This window comes from Coturnix japonica, chromosome 1 (genome assembly GCF_001577835.2).
Source record: "Coturnix japonica isolate 7356 chromosome 1, Coturnix japonica 2.1, whole genome shotgun sequence".
Classification (NCBI taxonomy): domain Eukaryota; kingdom Metazoa; phylum Chordata; class Aves; order Galliformes; family Phasianidae; genus Coturnix; species Coturnix japonica.
Genome location: NC_029516.1, coordinates 45,475,666 through 45,498,120, shown reverse-complemented (window position 1 = coordinate 45,498,120; position 22,455 = coordinate 45,475,666). Strand labels below are relative to the sequence as shown.

Here is a 22,455-nt window from a genome sequence, read left to right as displayed (position 1 = left end):
CATTATCTGTGAAAAATACAGTATGTCTTCTAAAACTGTATTTGACGTTTCACAAATCAACCTGATAGTGTAGAAAGGAGAGCATAGAACAGAATGGAGATGGAGGCTTCTGGGAATGTACAGTGCAATGTAGAAGATTCAGGAGGAGGGCATAATTTGGAGCCAGGAGAGTGTGCGCAGGTGGTTANGGTGAGAACAATCAGGTGTAAAATGGCTGTTTGGTATCGTGTCTGGTTATGCAAGCCAGGAGACCCTGACTGATCCCTCTTACTCAAGAGGGGGGAACAAAGCAGCCAGATTGTATTGATGAACTTGTTCTTAACAGTTAGTTTAATTATTCCATCTAAAAATCAATAGAATTATCAGATGAGGAAGTTTTCTGCACTTTCATGTTATTGATCATGTGTCATGCTTTAAAAATGTGAACCAGGAAAAGTAGGTTTCGAGGCAAAAACCTTTGCTATGATGGAGGGAGCGAGGCTGAGGTTATATGCTTCTAAACTACAGAAATTTAGTAATTCCTCCTAGGAAAATTACTGTAAAGCTAAAAAGAGTTAGGGTTAAACTTAGAAAAAACCCATATGATATAAATGACCAAAATGCTGTAATTATGATGAGCACTTCATCTAACTGGAGAACAAGAGTCTGCATTGCAATAAATTGACTTTTTTTATTTATTATTTCTTCTGAACTGGTTCATCCAGAAACCTGTACAGGCATTTTTCATTAGTATGCAGAGTTAGCTTTGTTTCAGTTTCTAATACTTCTGAGATCATTGCAGCATCTCTGCTGTGTGGACTCCTTTCACACATGCTTAGCCTCTCTGTTCTAAAAATCACTGATTGGGCAGCACTGGCTCTGGGATCACGTCTGACTTATAAAATCAATTGTTTTTCAGAGATAAAAACGATAAGTTGCATTTTAAATCAGAATTTATAACAAATGGATAGTTAAGCAGGGTAGTTCAACAATACACTCCCTTCAGCTCCTTTTGCCTTCTCAGTTTGTATGCCGTCTGTCTTACCTGGCTGCCAGCTTTGAGTCTTCCCCTCTAGCAGCAAACAGCAAACAAGCCTTATCTTCCTGGGACAAGCCATGCCTCAGCCCATCTGCTTGCTTCTCCAAAGCACCACTCAATATATAGCTCACCATGCCCAGGCTCTACTGAAGATGAGCAGAAAGGAACGAGGAAAAATTTCCAGGTCCTCCATGTGTCACCATCCCTTGCTGACTCATACCACATTATGCTTTTTTAACTACCATGATTGAGTTATCCATTAACAATGGCAAAGGAAAATTAATTCTTGCCTGGGTAAGTCTGACGACCAGAGCTTTGAGCAAAGAAAAAGTAAAACAAAAGTCAGTTGTAGACAAGGTGGAATGGTTTCTGTAGGGTTTAAAATATTCCGTTCCCTGGATGCTGGGGATCCAAGTAGTGCTGAGTGGTTGATGTGCAGTCTTGGTTTGGGAGCTTCTTGTGAATGTTGGCCTCCAACAAGCTCTTTATAGGCCAGAACAGACTGTGTCTGAAACTCTGCATTGGTTTTCTCCTCTGTAGATCATGAAGAACCCAAATTGGTTTTCTTCAAGGAACTTGTCATGATCCAAGCAGGAATATCATGGCAGCAGAGAACTGAAATGCTGAGCCTGTAGCTCATTGATGAGGTACTAGAAGTTGGGAGTACAGCAAACTAGCTAAAATGCAGTTATTTTCAGGAAAATAGGCTCACTGAAGTACTGTTGGTTTTTGCTGTTTCTTTTTTTGATCAGTACATTTGACCAATATGAACAATAATGTCTGCAGGAGAGTGAGACTTTTCATTCTGTGGCAGAGCAAAGCTTCTAAGAGATGAATGCACGATGGCATTGGCCACTGATCCAAGCTAAGCAGCCTGACTCTCCTACCAGGAAATACTTAGCAGACGTCAGGTAGCTTCTTATCATGTTAATCCTTTACATGATAGAGGTATTTATTGCTTTTAGTTCAGGGAAAGTATACTGTGTTTTTATAGACTAATATGCACACAGAGTGCAAAGCATAACAAAGGTTTTGCCAATGGGAGCTACAACCAATAACTTCATAATTTACAGCATTATGTCTGGGTTGTGGACATGGAACAGGCACTATAGTCAGTCAGAGAAAGTCCAGCTGTTGCTAGTGCAGCAGGGATGGGTTTTTAAGCTTTGTCAGTACATATCTCTTTCCATGATAAAAACTAGTGTTTCTGGTGCTGCCTATGAACACCCTTCCTTAGCGCCTCTTGACAGCCTGATCATTTCTATACAGCAGCCCACCTCAGTATGCCTGTGCTGTTGTCCTGCCATGCCATCAGGATCCAATTTTGATCCAACAACTGCTTAACATTTCCAGTGCTGCCTCTTGGATAGACGAGGTTTGATATAGCACCTGGGACTAGGATGGTCCCCATCACAGGGCCAAATTGTGGAGCTTGGACCAGCTGACTCCTCACACACTGCACGCATTCCTTCAGCCCAGCTCTCACACCTTCTTCTTCCCAGAGGAGCAGATTCCCTATGGATGGCTTAGGAATCTCCAGTACTCACATCCCCAGGCAGCTGCCTCCATCACAGAGGCCTTCCATCTGTAGCTCCAGTTCCCTCTGGTCACATAGAGATACCCGCATGCAGCCACAAGAGTCGTATGTAGCCTCCAGTGTGCTCCTTGTACTCAGATTCTGTAAGGCCTTGCTGAGGTCCCTCTGGTGCACTGCAGATATCTGGTTCACATGTTGCTCTCTCATTTATGCTTTCCCCTGCTCTTTTATTTTTTTCCAGGAGATGAGCTTTTTAGCAGCTACATGGGTGTTACTGTGGTGACTGTAACCAGGCAAAAACACACCGTTCCTATTGAGATGGTTCTACAATTGTGGACTTGGATACGATTAAGAGATTTCTAAAGGTGTGTAGTATTTTTTTCCCCTTTTCCTGTGAAACAGAAAGAGATTTCTAATGAATTTCCAGTTAGAAAGTATGAAGCAGAAATGTATGATTCATCTTCAAAAGCATGCGTATTTTAGTTTATATATAAACACACGCGTATTATGCACACAAATGTCGTGCCTTTTAGCTGGTTAGAGATTTTGAAGAGCTTTTAACCAAGCATAATTGAGAGTTTTTTGAATGTTCTGGCTTTGCATTTCTTTATGCTTCCTTTGGTTTTCTCGTTAAATTTGATTTTAACTTAGAATGTCCAAGGGTTATAGTTTCTGGGCTTTTAATTATTATATTATCTCTGCAGTATATTTTACTGCAGATCACTGCTGCGTAGCCTTAACATTGCCTCCATCTTCATTTCTCTTCCTGTTGTATAAAGTAGTTTCCCTGCTCTGTGAGGTTTTTGAAGAGACAGCATTCAGCGATTGTCACCAGGTGAGTGCCTTTCCAAAGAAAGGTAAGGATGTGCTTGCCTTGAAAGATGTCATCAGTAATCTCAAACACCAGAACAGAAATGCATCATTTTATCTTACTTTCCTAGAGAAACAAAACAGGACAAGTGTACAATTAATGAAAAAAGAGGATTGCAGTGCAAACCCAAATTCTTCATATACTGATAATTGCGTATTAATCTCAGCAATTAGCCATGAGCTGCTATTTTCCTTCAGTGTGCAGCTCTCTCTGAAATTGCAGTGATGTTAGTAATGTACACAAAAATGATAATCTGCTTCTCTAGGCTTGTTTAAGACAAAAAGACTTAATCACCAAACACCACTGTTCTTAATGTACTGATTTTTGTTGACAGAACTGATATGAACGTCTTCTATAATACAGCCTGCATTCAGCCAACAGAGTCAGAGAATGGAAGAGTAGGAGGCACCCTTTGATCATATGGTTTGAATGCTCTCCTATTAAAACCATTGCACTTTACTTGCTTTATTGATTGTCTAGATTATCTAGATTATCTAGAAGGATGAAGAATCAGAGAGGAAAGGTAGCAAACTAGCAGTGGGGAGACATACATGTTGCATGACTCTTCTCTGGTAGAAAAGATGCTGCACGCATAGACAAAAGAAAATAAAGTCTTCCAGTAAGTATCACAATCTCCTCAATTCTTTTCTCCAGTACTTGACATAATCTTTACGTGTTTAAAAATTAAATGTAAAGTTGCAGGAAGGACTGCACAGTAGCTTCTCTGGGCCTGAATCCATTCTTTATCAGGGCCTTCCCGTCTTTTTGCCATCCTTTGTTAGCTCTTGTAAAATGAGGAATTGTGTGAGACATGAGCACAGTCCAGACCTCATTCAAGTCTCTGTTTGTTCCCTGAATGACCTGGCTGTGCAGATCTCACACTGCTCACGTCAATGCAGAGGGAAAAGCCCCAGTCTTGAAGTGTAAGCACAAGGGAGAGAACTGAGTTTTCCCGCGTGTTGATGCTGCCATTGCATCATTCCAAGCTCAGGATTTAGTGTCTCAGGAAATATTTCTCGTCATTGTCTGGATTCTTTCACATTTGATCGCTCTAACTTCCCCAACAGCAAAGGTTCTCTTTGAAATCCTTAATATCCACTTATTGTTCTTGCTTCACATTTGAAATCAAACAGGTATGAAACAAATTTCATGTAGCTCCAACCTTTTTCCACCCAGCTTAGTAAACTGGTATCAATCCAGCTAAAACATCTAACAGAGACCAAACAGGCTGTACCAGGAAGTATATTCATTCTGTTATGTGATTTTTTTCAGCACAATGGATTGGCTTCCTTTGGAAACTTGCACCAGATTGAATACTGGAAGGTATGAATCCCACTCAATGTAGTAAAAGGAGAGATGACCTCTTACAGTGTTCGTTACTGGGATTTGCTCTCAAAGAAGTTTGGAGAGGGCTTGGAGGAGGCTGACCCAGCGGCCACTCCCAGCACCAAGCACTGACCAAGAGATGCCTCCATGAAGTTTCATTCCTCACCTGGAGGAGGAGGGTGAGAACTCCAATATGACCAGCCCTGCACAACGCCATGCGCTCTTTTGCTCTTCCAGCTCAAATAGAGTGAACTACAAACACACCTATCTTCTTTTTTTCAGTAATTAATCCAAGAGAAGTAACCATCCGGAGCAGCAAACTGAGAACACCATAATAGTAAGTCTCTACCCCTTGTTTTGATTTCATTATTCCCTCTGTCTTTTCAAGTCAGTCGCATTATTATTCCGCTGTCGGGGAGCCTTGCTCCATTTTGAGTTTTGTTCTGCTCAGGCTTTTTCATTCAGACTGTCATAACCTGCTTGTGCCACAAAGCATTATTTCATTTCATCTGGAGGCAGCTGGACTGACAATACAGTTAGGCCATTTCAGGAAGTTTTTAGACATCCGCAGTGTCAAGAAAGAACAATTTGTGTTATCTTCTTTATAATATCTATTACTGCTTCAAAATGACATTAATTAATATGCAAATAGAAAATAGGAGCATTCTTGCAGTTTATACTTGGTGCAGATCTTATGTCCTCTTCCTTCAATCATTGCTAAAATTAGAAGGTTAAAAATGTTTTTGGATGATAAAGACCTGGCTGAGACTGAAGAGAATTCCTACTTCTGTCTTTTTTCTGCAAGGAACTTCTTTATTCAAAAGTCAATTTTTAAGTAGGAAATGAACTGATTTATCCATATGAATTTCAGTGCTCACAAGTGTGTACGCTTCTAAGTAAATAAATGAGATTAGGCTGCTCTTGAAGTAAACTGGCATGCTCCAGTCTCTGACTCGAAGCACAACTCCTGTGTTGTACACTATTGTGTGTCGTGCCCTCAGCTGATGGTCACAGAAATGCCAGCTGAAGTATTGCTGAGCATATGGAAACAGGAACAAGAGTTTCCAGTGCGATTCCACCAATGCTTTAGCTGTTGGAATAGGGCTTTAGTGTCTATGAATTGCAGTCTACATGGAAGTGACTGATGTTTTCTGTTGTACTCCGATGAGTGTTTAAAATATTAATGATGCATTTGGATTATGGGAAAAAATCCTCACAGCTGATCTGGCCACTCCTTTACTCATAGGACACTTCTCCATGTGGTTGCTTCTCTATTAATTGCATACAGCAAGACTACCAGGTACATGAGTTTGCGTATGGGACCAAAAAGAAACTCACATCTGTCGAATGAAAGTAGGATCTGCCATGGAAATCTTTATGAATTTACATTTGAGAATGGAAATGCAATTGTAGTGTTCATCTTCCAGTTACACGACTTAAGCTACAAGGCAGTTCGTAACACATGGGATGGAGGACTTGCCTTCATCTCAGAGATCCACATCCTCAAACCTGCATGTGTGTAGTTTGGCTGTGAACCAGGAACAGAGAATTTCAATTTTTTTTTTTTTTTTTAAATCACACTTATTTTTCTTTCTTTCTTTCTTTTTTTTTTTTAATAGTATCACTTTGCATTTGTAGAGGGATGGTTTCTACAAGGTTCCCCGGTGTTAGTGACATTAACATTTGATAGGCTGCTCATGCAAACTCCAGAGCTTTCGTGGCTCTCAGTATTCACTTTTAAATATAAAGCAGTTCATACTGATTTTTATTGCTGTTTAATTTAGTCTGTTTGTTTTTTTAACATGGCTTCTCAGCTGTACGGAATGTGGCCTATACTCATTTAAAACTTTCCAAGACTTCTCCAGATGCATAAAACCCGCTACCGTCATCCTTTTCTCTTACATATTTTAACACTCCAAGAGCTAAACTTGTCCATATTTGTCATGCAGATCAATTCTATGCAGCAAATCAGATCACCTGTTATGGAAGGGAACTGAGGAATATTTTTAGATAGTGACTGGAAGTCTCTCCTACCTTTGTACCCTACATTGTTTGTATCTCAGATACAGAAATTGATAGTTGAATTGTCTAAATAAATCATTTTTAGCAAATAATGCTTCTTATTCAAAGGACACATGCAAACAATTCCCAGCCAAATGTTACTTATTGGCTTCTAAGTTCTTGTGCTTTTTGAAGTGCTCCCAATATCACTCATCTCTTTCAAGCATCTGAAATTGCTTAAAGCAACATGTGGTTTTTCACCCTTCCATAAGAAAAAAAAGGCAATTTCTGAACAAGGTGCAGAAAAACGTCCTTTAAGTAAAAGTGTGCTTTATTTTAAATAGCATATTCTTGTTTTTAACAATAGCTTTACTCAACAGAAGGAACTTTCTATATGAAAAGCTCTTTCTTGACACTTATTCTTGATGAATTGCTGTAGGCAATTCAGACAGATACTGAGAAGAGCAAAGCTTACATCTTCCTTCACAAGACTTGTGAAGAAAGGATGTGCTTTCTGGTGCATCAATGTATTTCATCAGAATTCCTGGGAAGCCATCCAGCTATACGTAGTAAATATTCCACATACCAATGAGGTGATTCCTCAGCAATCCAACCTCTCAGCACAAGTGAAATTTAATGTATGATGAATATCTGCACCTGTTGAACAGTGAAATTGGCTTCTGAGACATGTGATACATTTGTACTGTAACTTATCTAAATTTTAAGGAAAGCCCTCTCCTTCTAGATATTCACCTTATAATGATCATAATTTTAAAAGCATTCCTGGGCTTGAATTTTGAACTTTCACACTCAAGAGGGAATGCTTGTGATTTCTCAACCAAATATATACATGCAGGTGGATCAACACCATTGAGGGAAGCCATAAAATGTGCCTATTATAGAATTAGCTATTTGTTTTGTGTAGCTAATGATAAAATCAATACGCGGGTCCACCAAAATCCGTCTGTCTAGCATTCAATCAAGAGATTGAATGTGCAGAGTTCGAATGGGAGAGATGTTTTTCCATCTTTTGACAATCCATATTATACTAATTCAAACAGCATTTACACAAGGCTGCACCGGTTTACTCAAGCATTGCTTTCAATATCATTTCATTAAATCAATGCAAAAGGTTGTGTTGACCTTTTACATATATATTTAAATCTGATCAGTGGAGCTTAAATCGATTAGGAACTGATTTTAAGCCAACACTTAAGGCAAATAAGTGCGTCCACACAGAGTTCCTCAGCTGTTCAACAAATTGAAGTGAAATCCAATTTAAATTAAGCTGCTGCAAACAAACCACTGTTGTGTTGTGTGCGAGTCCCAAATCTGCCCTCAAAGTTCTTTGAGAAGTTTGTCTTTCACTTGAAAGTGTACCTGAGGGAGATGTGGTTAGCTGAGTGAAATCCATCCATCCCAGTCAGGAAGGGATGACAGAACGTGGCTGTAAAAAGCTTCCAAGCAAATGCCCATTGTTCAGAGAAGAGTTGCATACCACAGAATCATGGAATCACAGAATGGTTGGGTTGGAAGGGATCTCAAAGCCCACCCAGTGGAATGTGTTTGTAGAAGGGACAGCTTACCTGATAACTTCTGTGTATCAACAAACCTGCAACCTGGGTTTCAATTACAACATTTAGAAATACAAACATACAATAAAGAGACAACAAGAGTGCAAGGAGAAAATAGAAAGAAACAGCAAGGCAAACTGAGGGAGAAGCAGTTTATCATAAGTAACTCTTCAATCAGCCAACATGGGAGTGAACGTTTCACTTGTGAGCTTCTGGGGGCTATTGGTTCCCCTGCCTCCCCACTACACTCTTAGTCAGATAAATTGTCATCTTCCCCATTTCCCTGTCATCTTGTTCCCCCGGGACAAGAAAGAGAAACTGAACAGTCTTCCTTATACCCTCCACGCGGTTTTAATTAGCAGTTTTTCTGTATGAAAGAAGGGTTAGAAGGAATCTTTCTCAGATTCAGGCTCCTTTCTAACCAAAGGCAGCTGACTGATGGGCTTCTGAAGAAGCTGTCTTTGCCAGTCCAACCCCAGCAGGAGAAATGTAGGTAAATGCGGGTACTGTGTCCCACTTTGTGACCAAAGGAAGGTGAGAGAATGGGGCGTAGTTTTTGACTCCAGGAATGAAAACAGAGCTCCTGCCTTCTCGTTGCTTAATACTCACTGCCTTGTAGAATCAAAAAACCATTAAGATAGGAAAAACACCTAAGATCACCCAGTCCAACCTTCAGCTTGTCGGCGAATCAACCACCTCCCTGGGGAACCTATTCCAGTACTTTACTACCCTTTCTGTAAAGAAGTGTTTCCTAACGTCCAACCTGAACTTACCTTGGTGCAACATTGGCCCATCAATCGAGTCTATCCAGGTCCCTCTGTAGTGCCCTTCTCCCCTCAGGCAGATCAACACTCCCTCCCAACTAAGCATCGTCTGCAAACTCACTGAGGGTACACACAATCCCCTCATCCAGATAATCCTCTCATCCAGATAATGTTTGATGCAGATGTGTTGAAGGTAGAGGAACCCATTCAGCAAAGGAATACGCTAATGTATTAACTTACTTTATTGTTAAAAATAGGACGGTCAGGCAGAACACCTCTCTTGTGAGATTCACTGCCCTAAATACCGTAATGAACTTCACAGTGGAGTCCAAAGTATGGCTAAATTCAATGTATTCCCTTTAGGCAATCATGAGGAAGAGCGAACAGGCATCAGAAATACTTGAAATTCTGCTTTCTGCCAACTATCTGAGCTAAGTACCACCATTCTTTGATCCTGCTTATGCTGGTGTGAGAGGCAGGAGACTGCTGGCTCCCTCTCTCTGGGCTTCTCTTGTAATATCCATCCATGATGACCAATTTGCTGGCCAAGGGCTTTGACAAAATGCTTTTGCCCATAGCAGCATCTCTCCCATTGTGACAAAGGATGGTGGAGACTAAGGAATTCTGTCGTGCCGAACAGGAACATGAATTGGTCAGAAGTAATTTTTAGTGGAACTTTGGCTTACTCTTATTTTGGTGGGGAAGGACAAAGAATGAATGGGGGAAAGCAAAAGCAAAGTTGTAATTCAGCGCTTCTCACCTCCATTCAAACAGCATCACTCCACCCTGACTCAGCAGAGGCAGCTTCCAGACCTCCCTTGTTGATAGTATTTTTTTCTGATTTTAGTACTTTTTCCCTCTCCTGAGGCTGTGCCACATTCAAGGCTATCAGGGAGGAGCTACAGATAAGAATATCCGTAAACAGTATTTTAGTGTCTCCCACGCGCCAGTCTGGAACTGCCTCCTGTTACTGAGTGTTCACGGATTTCCCTATTCAGTAGGAGTTCATTGATTTATAAGCAGACAAACTTGTGTTACTGCTTTGGTTACTCCCCGTGGTTTTACCTGACTGCTGTTAATTAGCCTGCCACATTTTCCATTGTTGCTTACATGTAGCAGTAGATGCATATAACTATTTGTATTGAGCTATCATAACATTCACTTTTGTTTGTTTGCTTGTTTGTTTTTAACCCTCTCTAAAAGGATAAAAGGCACTTTGAAGACTCTGCCTAAGCAATGTGGAATGTCCAGACTGACACAAGGTCACTTCAGTTGGAAAAGACACATAGGATCACCAAGTCCAACCACCACCTAACACTGCTGTGTCCACTGCTAAACCATGTCCCTAAGCACCACATCCCAGCATCTCTTAAATACCTCCGGGGATGAAAACTCCACTACTTCCCTGGGTAGCCAGTACCAATGTGTAACCACACTTTCCATGAAGAAATTCCTCCTGACGTGTAGCCTAAGCCTTCACTGATGCTATGTGAGGCCATTTCCGCACACCCTATTTAGTGTAGGGTTTTTAGAGTTAGGGTTCTGGTTAGGCTGTGGTTGGACCTGATGATCTTCAAGGTATTTTCCAACCTGGGTAATTCTATGATTCTATGATTCTATGATCCTATTGCTTTTCACCTGAGAAAAAGCTGCTGCTGCTGTGGTTGATGGTGCTGTCTCCAGCACTGGGTCTGTCCCATCACCTCTAGTCACCTTGTGCGTGCCTTCTGGCCAGCTGTCTGCATTCAGGTTAAATCACTTCCCTCACTGAAGGACTTGTCCTCTCCCCAGGTGACAAGCACAGCCCATGTCACAGAATCACAGAATCACAGAATTGTAGGGGTTGGAAGGGACCTCTAGAGATCATCGAGTCCAACCCCCCTGCCAAAGCGGGCTCCCTACACCATGTCACACAGGTAGGCACCCAGGCGGGTCTTAAATATCTCCAGAGAAGGAGACTCCACCACCTCCCTGGGCAGCCTGTCTCTGCCATCTCTCCATGCTCTTAGCTCAGGTTAAAGCCTTCAAGCTCTCCCTCTTTCCCATGTCTTTTCCTTGGAGCACTGAGGGGCTCCCCATCCCCATTTTTTAAATCAGCCCAACATCCTCACTGTCATACACTGGGACTCTTCTGTCCCAGTCATATTTCCCTGTCACAGCTGATGGCTGGGCACAATGAGGGGCTGAGATGTCCTCTGCAGAGACAGAGTTATTTGTTGAGCCTAGAACCATGCTTCCCGTTGCTCTTTTTCATGCATGAGGAAAGGCTGTTTGCAGTAGGTTGGGCACAGTCATTAAGTACCATGGTTTTTGCAAGCACCTGGTAACCTGCATGTTGGTTTTGAGTCATGACGGTTGGTTGTTATTTTATCTTCAAGTTATCAAGCAGCTTGAGGTGCAATACCATGAGAAAGAAAGAGCAGCAATTAGTCACCATCCCATGAAATGCTGCAACTCGTTCCTCTCTCTGAATCTCATCTGTTCATCTTAGTCAGATTATGGGGAGCGGGAGGCTTCATTTCTCACCTGAGGTTTTAGTAACAGATTGAAAAAACAATGGCACTACATGGGAATATAATGTGACCATCATCTAGAAAACACACAGAGGCAGAGGGATTGGGTTCATGCAGAAACCAACCATGATCTGGGCCAAAAAACTATGGGATATATTGCTTAATCTACCCCTCTGGCTCTGTTCTTAGAATTCAAATTTTCTCTGAGCACTCCAGATCAGCTGGGGATGCTACAGAGTATTGAAGTTCCATGATATTCATGAACTCTGAGAAGTTTTGTGGCAATGTGGAAAGACGGTAAATGAGGTACCATTTGTGATGCTGTCTGTCTGGACACTCACAACAGCAAAGGCAAACTTAGCCAAATCAATTACTTTTAGTGGCATCAGCAATGGAGGGCAGCCAGCCAGCCCTACAGTTCTTTAAGGAGTTATAAAATGCACTTCATTTTTATAACCTCTGTACAATAAAGTATTGCTCTAAAAAGTGTTTCGGAGCACATGAATTCCTGCTTTCTTTCAGAACATTTTCATTCCTGAGTGCATCCTGAGCGCCCCAGAGACATCCCACACCACTGGGGTAGCACTGAGGCTGATATGGTACAAAGGATATGCAGCTCAGCTCAGCCCACCTGAGGGGCTGGGAAGGGAGCAAGGGCTGAAGAGCAAGGCAACCTCCTCCCTTAAAAAGGCTCTGCCGGGGACGGAGGGGTGTGTGTGGGGGGGGGGGGGGGGGGGTAAGGGCAGGCCCTGGCGGAAGCCCCGCCTACACCTTCCGCTCACACCTCCCTGCGGCCCCTTCCGCCGCGCATGCGCACAGAGCGGAACGGCCTATTCACGCATCCAAAATGGCGGCTGCGATGGATGTGGACACCCCCAGCGGCACCAACAGCGGCGCCGGCAAGAAGCGCTTCGAAGTGAAGAAAGTGAGACCTGCTGGCGTGGCGCGCTCTACCCGGCCGGTCCCAGCGGGAGGAGGGAGGTCGGGAGCGGCCAGGTGGCCGCGAGCGGGTCGGGGCGCTGAGCCGCTTTCCGCGCCCCCTCACGGAGCCGGGCGTTGCTTCCGCACCGGCACCGCCGTATGAGGGGAGGGGGGGGCGGTGCTTGCGGAGTCTATTGGCGTGTGTCGGGGCCAATGGGTGAGACGGGTCTCCGCGCGTGGAACGGAGGTTGGCCAATCAGAGGGCGCGACCACGCGGGGAGGAGGAGGGAGAGAGGCGAGGCGGGGCTAGTTCTGGCTGGGCCCCGCCGCCCAGAGCCGAGGGTAATGCCGGGCTTAGGGGCGAGTCGGTGCGCTGCTGTTGCCTCCTCAGTCCCGGCTGCTTTGGCTCAGTTGTCTTAGTGGCCCTACGTGATGTGAAGGGAGCTTTGCACGCATTTGTGTGGCTGCTTCTTTTTGTATTCTTCACAAATCAACTCGTAGGTGACCAACAAATGCTGTCTTGTCATCCCGGTTTGCTTTGCTTCCCCCAAACAACCATAATATCCCTCTTTGGCCTAACAACCATAATATCCCTCTTTGACCTACCCTCTCCAGTGTGGCTGCGAGCTGAATGGTGGTGAAAGATCCCAAGTTCACTTCAACGAGGCCCGGAGGTGGTTAGGAGCACTTTGTGGGAGCACTTTTGATATTGTATATTTTTTGCAATGAAAATGATTCAGGAGTCGCTGAGGGGCAAAGTTAGAGGTGATTCTGGTTGTTGGCCCCAGCTGCTCTGAGGGATGATTACTGGGAAAACAGCTACAAACAAGAGAAGTTCCAAACTGAGGATGTGGCGTGAGATGCATTCTTGCCTCCAGATTATGAATTGAAATGCAGATGTTTGCATTTGTATGGCAAAAAAAAGAGAGTGGGACTAGTATCAATTGTTTCTGAGACTGGAAGGAGGCACTGAGTGTGAGAGGTATCTGAGAAAGAATTACTCTGGTGCTGTAAGGTGTGTGTCTTTTAATATCCTAACCTTATCATTTCAGAAAGAAAGAGGATCTTGAGGAATAATGAGGATTTCCATGTGTTATATGTTGAATAAAATTTATGTTTCTCTTTTTTCCCCCCTCACTCTAGTGGAATGCAGTAGCTCTGTGGGCGTGGGACATTGTGGTTGATAACTGTGCCATCTGCAGAAACCATATTATGGATCTATGTAAGTAAATGATGGGGAAGCGTGCTTACAGTTTTGACATGTACAAGATTCACAGTTGAAATTTCCACTGCTCAGGGTGCATTTCAGCAAATCTGGTTTTCAGTTCAGAATGAAGTCTTTCGGTAACACTATAAACTCTGTTCTATGTAGTGCTCAAGTTCTGCTTTCTGTGTCTGACTGACCAGAAAAGATTCAGGCCACTGAATTTTTGACTCCTCATTCTGCCAAAGCTACTTTGCCTAAATTAGGGTTATAGTGTGGGGAATTCTGTGGCCAGCTAGAGAATCCGTTTGTTATCTATGAAGAGAATAATCTAATGCCTAAACCAACACCAAGCATTGCTAGTACTAATTCACCTTTTTTTTCCCCCCTGTATGGTCCCAACAGTCCTGTTAACAAATACACTTACTATTTAGGAAAACAAAGTGGTAGTAGGAGTAAGTATAAAAAATTCTACTGTGAAATAGGTATCCATATATAAAGTCACCGGCTTTGGTCTAATTGAGGATTGGCAATAAGAACAGAGCCATTTTTTTTTCCCCTCAAATCTTTGGCAATATATGGTTGGCACCGTAACTGTCCATGTTCTTTCAATGATAAGATACAGAACACCTTTTAACATCCCCCAGATAGGAAGTCACCTGTACTACTAAAATGGGAGGATTGTGGTACCTCAAAAAGCAAGACCTTCAGTACCTGACAAGGGCTAGTCATGATTTCTTTGTGGTCGCTTTGTTTCACTTTCTTCTTAGTAGCCCTTGCAAGTACAGCTGATGGTAACTTACTGTTAGTGAGCCAATGTGATAATATAAAAGAGCAGGGGAAAAGAAAAAGAGGCTGTGCAGTGTACCATGCAGGGCTGAAAGGGGATTAAGCAAGCTGACTTCTTTGCTTTGAGTCAGATGTGTTCTATTTTGAGCCAGCTGCTGCCTGTCCATCGCTCACTTTATTCTTGATCATTAGAAGAGGAATGGTAGCACTAAAGGCAAGCAGGTGAGAGGAGTGGTTGTGACATGTGCTGAGGACCTCTGACATAGTGCTTTACAGTTAAGAATTGAGGTTGGGTGGAATTGAAAGAATATAGACGTGTTAGGAAGAACTTCAAAGGAAGAGAGCACAGGTAACTTAGTTTTTGTTTTGTTTTGCTTTTTGAGTTGCTCAAGCATAACACCTTATTAGTTAGGGCATAATCAATGCTATCAAAAGCCCAAACTGCAAATGATGGACCAAAATTGACAGTATACAGAGTAGAAGCGGTATCTAAATTGGTGTTCTGAGTTCAGCCTTGGCTCTGGATTTACTTACTTCCTTGTTAACGATCATTAATGATGTTAAGCAACATCTTAATTAGATTTTCAAACCGAAGATGTGAAGTGATGGGAAATAGAGAAAAAATTACTAGATTGTGCAGGGAAGAACAACACAAGATTCAGTTTGATAAAGTGCAGGGCAGGAATGTCTCCCTCTCCCACTGATGAGGAGAAACCTTAAAAGGGAAAACATTACAATGGTGATAAGTAACACCAGCCACGCTAATGGAAGATTGTTAACATTATGAAGTCGAGCATCCAAAAGTTAGGATATAACAATGTTAAGGTTTCGTGCAGTCTTGCTAATGCACATACATTACGACTTGGCTGCTAATACTAAGGACAAAGGATTCCCCTGGCCCTCACTATGGCTCATGTTCGGCACATAGAAGGGATGAGTAGATTTTCAGTGGTTTTTGTTCATTTCTGAAAGGGCCCAGAATGTATTTAGATTTTCTTTGTGCAACATCCTTGATTTCTTTCAAGGTTTATTCCCTGCTGCAATGGTTGCAATGGGGCAAGTTTGGGGAATGTTGAGAAACACCATGATCATATAGTGGGTTGTCCTCTAAGTGGAATGTAGTACTGCAAGGTGACTGGTGTGCTTTGAACTGTGTGAAATGTGGCATCAAAATAGTGGACTCTCTCTGATAGAAGATGGAAAGTATCAATGTGATATTCTGGTGTCACAGAGATGGACAAATTGATTAGAATCCAAAGAAAAAAATCTCACAGTGATTTGCAGGTTGGTTTATTTTGGCTTTTTGGGAAGAGCAGAACTAAATATATGAGGTTTGCTAAGGCATGTATATATAGTTTGCTAAGTCATAACTAGGAGTGGACAATGATAGCTGTGCACAAATATTTTGAGAGTGATACTCAGATACTCAGCATCATATGAAGGGGTTATAAGTAGAAGGAGTCATGTGACAGTGAGATGGAGGAACCTGGGGGGAATATTCAAATACTTCTTCAACTGAGAAAATTGCATGGAAAAAGTTCTGAAAGCCCTCTGAAGTTTGACAAACCAAGAGCTCATTCTGCATTGTGGATGTAATAAATGCACTTTAGGTTTCCTAGCCTGGTTATTTGTTTTTTCTGTCTCTGGCATAATACAGTATATGTTGTTAGCTACGGTATGTACATCTTGTTCTGTTCTCCCCAATAACTCAATATCTTCAGGGTGTAGCTGCAGAAAGCACTGTTTAAAGAGAAGGGGGAATCCCTCAGTGGTTACCTTTACTTAAGCAGAAGCCATTTTGAAGAGCTGGGTCATAAAATTCACTGGTGCAGTGGGCTGTGACTTCAGCTGTATCTCCCCATGTTGAAATGCTTCCATTGCCTCGTTCACATTTATTTACAGGTAGTTTGGGTTTCAGCTGTATCTGCCTGCTCTCGCTCTATCAAAAGCAAAGCAGAAGATTAGTTCAGCATTCCTCCAGTTACCACTTCTTTTGGGGCAGCAGCCATTAAGTGTCTCATCTTTCTTCCATAGCCAGAATCATCAGCTTTGATTTTCTGAGGGTTTGTTCATTTTTGTTGCATAAGTGATATGCTGCCCCTTGAAATTAGGCAACTGGGAGATCAGAAGGTGTTTCTGCTTTGGGAATGCCTGCTTTGGACAGCTGAAGATAGTAGTGTGAGCAGTAGCATCTGGCCTGTTCGATGAGGGAGTTAAATCTGAACGTTGAGTTGGGAGGGCCTTACATCACCACAAGAGAACTCTTCCTCAGCTATGTGTGTTTAAGATCATCTGTTCTTTTAGGCTTTGGGGTCTGTTGTCTTTTAGATTATCCTTGCTGGTCAGCACTATTTGCTGACCAGCGTGGAAAGAGGTGAAAAAAACAAAATAAATACATTGTATAATGCATTATTTTCCTGGCTTTCACAGATTTCCTCAGTTAAAGTTTGCGTAACAGATGACTTTTCTTGCTCTTCCTTTCACTACTCATCTTCTCACCATTTTCCCATTAACATATAGACTCATGGCAAGTATTTCAAACTAAAATTATATACCTCAGGGTGACTTTATGATACCACGAGTCTATACTGCCATAACAGTAAGCCTGTTGTAGCAATACTGAGCAGCAAATTTTAACAAGTGCACCATTCACCAAAATGATTGAAGCTCTTCAAGGCCCTTGAGCATCTTCCTTTTTCTGAGTCAGATTTATTTCTATTGCTAAATGCAATGAAGATTTAAGGAATTAAGACATCAGACTCTTGAGCTGTGTTGGATTTTTTTCTCTCCTTTGGGCAGGCCAAGGTCTGAGCTTTGGATGTCTTGCTTTTGTACATCATATCTTGATGTAAAACATATAATACGGGTTCATTCAAACAATGCAGAACAGTTGTTGCTACTCAGTTTCTTTATACCTCCATCTTATTTTGAATGATTTCTTGTGATTGAGGTTACTCAGTCTCCTTCACATCTCATGAAAAATTGGCTTTTCTCTTATTTTGTTCACCTCCACACCTGAAAGAGTATGGAAAATGGAGGAAAGGATGAATAGGAAAGGAAAAAGTAAAGATCACATACCTCAACTAAAAGCATGGGCTTGAAAGTTATTTTACTAATCCTTTGCTTGTGAATCAAACAGAGAACTGGAACTCATTCAGGCCTTTTCTTTGCCAGGAAAACAGATCTGGAAAAAAAAAAAAAAAAGCAACAGACCCATGTATCAAGTTCTGAGCCAATCATCTATCAACATGTCTTCTTAAACCTTTTGAGCATGACCTTTAGAAGCAGCATCCTTTAACAGGAAGCTAAATTAAAATATCGGTCACGTAGGTTTGTGCTGCTGCCTGTGAAGAAGTTGGAAATGCCTTTTTATGCTTCTGAAGTGTCACATTAACTGGACCAGAAGTGAATTGGTTGGTCTCTAGAATGGAGAATCCAGTCATTGTTGGTTTTGTTTTCCTGGAGGTGTTCTTCCTTCCTCCTCGTGCTCCTTGTGCTCCAGCTGGCACAAAACTTAAAGCCCAACACAGAACCATAAATAATCTTTGGGATCATCCTAGGCACTGAGCTCTTAGGTGTAAGAAGTTCAAAATATCAGTTTAAAACTTATTTTTTTCTGCTGTGTGTTGCTAGGCTGTACTTACCTGTCACGGGGCTATAGAAAGGAGAGAGGAAAACCTCATCGTTATGTGAGCTAATTCATTTGTAAATATAACTGACAAATGTCTGACGAGACTATTAATTTCTGTTTAAAGAAAGAAGGATAAGAAATCTAGGTGAACTTTTCTTCAGGGCTGTGCCATTGCAACTGATTGTCAGGATGGATCCATTAAAGCATAAGAGAACAAGTGAGAAATATTTATCCTTAAAGTATGGAAAGCAGACAGATGTCACTGATAGATGAGCTAAACTGCTTTTGCAGTCTGGAGCTTTGGAATACTAAACATGTAGAAGAAGAAGGGCAGTAGGATGAAATACATTTTAATCTGGTACTTTTAGGAAAGCAGTACTCATGAAAACAGTGGCTCTTGACACTTTCTGGTGTAATAAATGCAACAGAACAGAGAGCTTCCCCCACCTCAGCTTGTTATAATGAAGAAATCTACCAGCTGTTATTGTATGTACATCTTCTACTCCTGCATATGTATGTTTAATCTTTGTTTTTACAGGCATAGAATGTCAAGCAAACCAAGCATCGGCTACATCTGAAGAGTGCACGGTTGCATGGGGTGTCTGCAATGTAAGGGAAACTCTGATTGCTGAGTATATGTGTGGTGATGTTACCCTCTTTTTCATGACAGGGGACAAAGATTGTTCTATAAAATATTTCAGCTGTCTACTGGGAAAAAAAAGCAAAACAATGCAATTTGTAGTGATCTGTTTAGTAGCATGGATAAAGGAAAAATAACTGAGGAGTGGAAGGTGAAGAGGGATATGTGAAAAACAAGGGAGGAAGATTGGAAGCATAATAAATGTTTAATTTTGAGCAGGATTTCCCTGATCAAGGTGCTGCCTTGAAGCTACACTTTTTTTTTATCTGTCCCCAGATAATAGGATTACTTGGATGGCAGCACGCTTGATTTGTCCTTATGCAGGCTGATTCAAGGAGTCCACGTGGAGTGACTGGGTGGTTTGATTTCCCTTCTAAAGGAAGATGAAATCAGCTCTAGTGTATAATCTCCACTTGCTCTCCACGTCTTGCCATATGCACTCCTTCACACATGGTCCCACTGGCATGTCAATTCAAACTTGCACACATCTGAGCTAGCCTGGACCTGAGCTGGAAGACCTAATTTTCCATACTGGAACGGTAACTACCTGTTCCTTCCCCCATCACCACAGTGCTGTGGGACCGAGTTACAGTGAGATAATACTGGAGTAAGATTGTAAATGTGGCAGTTCTGTCTGTGGAGGATGAGAGTGATTTTTTTACCACGTGAAAATAGTCTAGTGTCAAAATGAAGATTTCTGTGTGCACAAATGGAAGCTTGTTCTTAAGGAGCTGTTTAGGGCATGGAAGAGGGTGCCTGTACTAAACACATCATAGAGATTTTTCTAGTTTTGCAAGTTCATTTATATTCAACCATTAGTTTGTCCAGAAGATTGGCGGAAAGCTTCAGCATACGTACATACATACGTGCAGTTCTTGCTACTCGCTGTGAAATCTTCTTTGTTGTCTTTCTGATTATGCTTATCAACATCTGCTCTGCCAATTTTAGCAGCTGCTAAACTCTGCATTCTCTCCTTCATCAGAAGTCAGTTGCTTGCCATTGCGTGTACTGTGGAACAGGCACCCTGCTGCTGTTTCCCTCATGCACCATTCCTCTCTGAAAATGTAGATCAGTTCCTTGGGGTTTGCCAGTGAGCTGCCCCATCAGTCCTCCCCACCTTTGTCTGCAAATGATTGCTCTGTTCTTATCACGGTGCTTTCTGTGGTAAGGGGTAATTTTTACATTGAGATATGTCTGTGTGTTCTGAAGTATGATGTGCTTTGGACTTTCTCTTCCAGCACGCTTTCCACTTCCACTGCATCTCTCGCTGGCTCAAGACTCGCCAAGTATGCCCACTGGACAACAGGGAATGGGAGTTCCAAAAGTAGGTATCCTGCACAGATTTCAAGATAAAAAATCCACTTGTCTTTCTGCTGATAGAAATGAGTATCAGATATGTGGATACTCTCACTTTTGTGGTCTTGCATGTTGGGAAAGGTTTGTTTCCACCTGGCTGTTTGATCTCACTTCCCTTAATGACCTGTGTGAAGTGAGCTCTGAAGGAAGCCCAGGTAGTTGTGGTGGATGTGGATATTGTTAAAAGGTACTGGTTTCTATTGACGTTCTCTCTAAAGAACAGTAAGCAGAAAAATGGAATTAACAGAAAGTGGAACCTTGGGTGAGTTCTGTACTGCCCTGTGAGCTGTTTGGGTTTAGAAAATGACCTGAATTATGCTGCTTGTGTTCCAGAGAATTTATACAGAAGTCTTATTAGATCCTCTATATTGCAGTGATTTGTTTTGTAATTCTAATAGGATCAGAGATGAATACAGCTGATTTCCTAGTATACTGAAAGTAGATGTCCACATAGCCTTTGTCACGGCCTTGCCCCATTTATTCTTTGTTTAAACATTCTTTTTTGTTTTGCTTTGCATTCTTCAAAGTTCTGTTATTGGAATAAGAATGGGAGGTAAAGGGATGTGGTTTTGAGGGGTAATTGTACTTTGACAGCAGTTAGGAGGTTTGTTACTTGCTTTGTGCTGGGTAATTTATCCTTTAGTCTTAACTGTGAATTCACCTTTTTTCTTTCCTCCTTTTTTAAAGCATATTAATTCTAACCAGTGGTTTGATGTTAGGATGTTTTAGTGAATACTTCATGAAAACTGAACCCTTGTTGCCTGGCTGGTGACTGATGTTGCATGGACAGTATTATGAGCAGTGGGGGCATGAATGAATATCTTCTGATGAGTGCTCAGTGATAAGTCCAGGGATGTCACAGTCTTTGGCCTCATTTGCACTCAGGTTATATATGAAGTGGGATTCAGGGCAAAAGATGAGGATACCAAAGGTCTTTTGCTTATGAAAACCTGGGGAATCACAAATGGTCTCCCATCTAACTAATATCCAAGTAGACTTTTCAGGGAATTGAAGTGTGGAGAACTTTGTAAGGCTTTCATAGCATAGCATTTCACCTTCATCTGATTTACGTGCAGATCGGTTTGTGGTAGAACAAGTCTGTCCAAATGAGTGCTATTATTGAACATATTTTTAAAGAATTAATGTATTTCTGTGTTTGCAGGTACGGACACTAGAGATGATCACCATACTTCGTATGTTGTCAGCCTCTGTTGTTTGTGTCACTATGGATTTGTCTTGGTAACTCAACAAATCACTAATGTATACATTCTTCTTTAATCTTAATTTTGCCCTATTGTGTACCATTGAATAAAATCTTGCAGGAGCTCCCCATCTAAGTTTTTGTCTTTCTTTCATAAGTCAGTGAATGAAAAGACTCATCATGGAGTGCCGTGGACACAGGACATGGCCCCAGCTAAGTGTGGTTCATGCAGGTAGCATTTGTGTGGACGTGCTGGATTGAAATAATGATTTGTACGGTTAGTGGTTCGCATCATTATTAGAAACTACTCTCTATTGCTTCTGCTCTTTAGTTTGACTAAACCAGATCCCCTATGGAGGAAAATTTCATTACCTGTTCACAGTTCCATGCATTTAGCTTAGCAGACATTAACTAAATGTTAGATTTTATCAGTGGTCATAAAACACTTTGGTGTGTCAGGTGAAAGTGCACTTGGGAAATTCACCTGCAAGACTGACTGTGGAGCTAAAAATGAGCAGTGTATGAACAAATTCACTCTGTGCTGACTTTCTGCTGGTATTATCTCGGTTCAAGCCCTACTCATAGTACTTACTGGCCAGATGTTGTTACTCTGAAAACTACATCACTACATCATCATTTGGTGCTTGCTGTGCTCGATGGTATCCTCGTTGCATCAAAATTTGGTCCCTGTGTTGACAGCCTCAGCAGTTGCCGGGAGCCTGAACAAGGTCGGAGCAATTCTTCCTGTTACTGAAGGCTGTGGCACTTCATGGCAGCAATGGTAGATCCAGTAAAATTCTTCTGTTGGTTGTTCATGATACTACCTTTTGATCAACATGCTTTTCCTACTTGTTGAGGACAGGAGATTTGATAGCTGATGTTTAATGTCAATGTAGCAAAGTGGTAAGGAATAAAAATGGTCATAGCCATGTTAAACACCATTCCCTGGAGTGTGAACTCCCCATTGAATACCCTGAGCGTGTGTCTGAATTTCAGATGTCTCATTATGACAGGCCATTTTGTTTAGTGTTGGGTTTCTCAGGACCTGAAACCCAGATGCTCACTGATCAGAGAATTCACTTCCTCAAGATCTTTATTTTGGGTCCAAT

General features: G+C 41.9%; 1 protein-coding gene and 1 long non-coding RNA gene across 3 annotated transcripts; both read left to right on the top strand.

The window, feature by feature from the left end:
* The first annotated feature begins 194 nt into the window (after positions 1-194).
* LOC107312924 lies at positions 195-12,093 on the top strand. The gene is made up of 5 exons (XR_001554696.2): positions 195-1,929; positions 2,797-2,920; positions 3,338-4,931; positions 5,035-5,089; positions 10,295-12,093. It is a non-coding gene; the product is annotated as an uncharacterized LOC107312924 (long non-coding RNA).
* Positions 12,094-12,387: 294 nt separating this feature from the next.
* On the top strand, positions 12,388-21,482 carry RBX1 (ring-box 1). 2 transcript variants are annotated; one of them, XM_015860785.1, is made up of 5 exons: positions 12,388-12,529; positions 13,669-13,747; positions 18,688-18,758; positions 20,028-20,113; positions 21,308-21,482. In XM_015860785.1, exons 1-5 carry the CDS (start codon positions 12,452-12,454, stop codon positions 21,318-21,320), a joined length of 327 nt encoding a protein of 108 aa, XP_015716271.1. In that variant the 5' UTR covers positions 12,388-12,451; the 3' UTR covers positions 21,321-21,482. The 2 variants fall into 2 exon arrangements, with proteins under 2 accessions (XP_015716271.1, XP_015716262.1); XM_015860776.1 differs by lacking the exon at positions 12,388-12,529 and adding an exon at positions 12,724-12,867.
* Positions 21,483-22,455: the final 973 nt, after the last annotated feature.

Excerpts from the sequence above, each read along its gene's own strand:
- RBX1 (XM_015860776.1), top strand. The coding sequence starts at position 12,739 with ATGGGTGAGACGGGTCTCCGCGCGTGGAACGGAGGTTGGCCAATCAGA. Across the intron at positions 12,868-13,668 it reads CCCGCCGCCCAGAGCCGAGG|TGGAATGCAGTAGCTCTGTG; the intron begins GTAATGCCGGGC and ends CCCTCACTCTAG. Across the intron at positions 18,759-20,027 it reads TTGCATGGGGTGTCTGCAAT|CACGCTTTCCACTTCCACTG; the intron begins GTAAGGGAAACT and ends TTTCTCTTCCAG.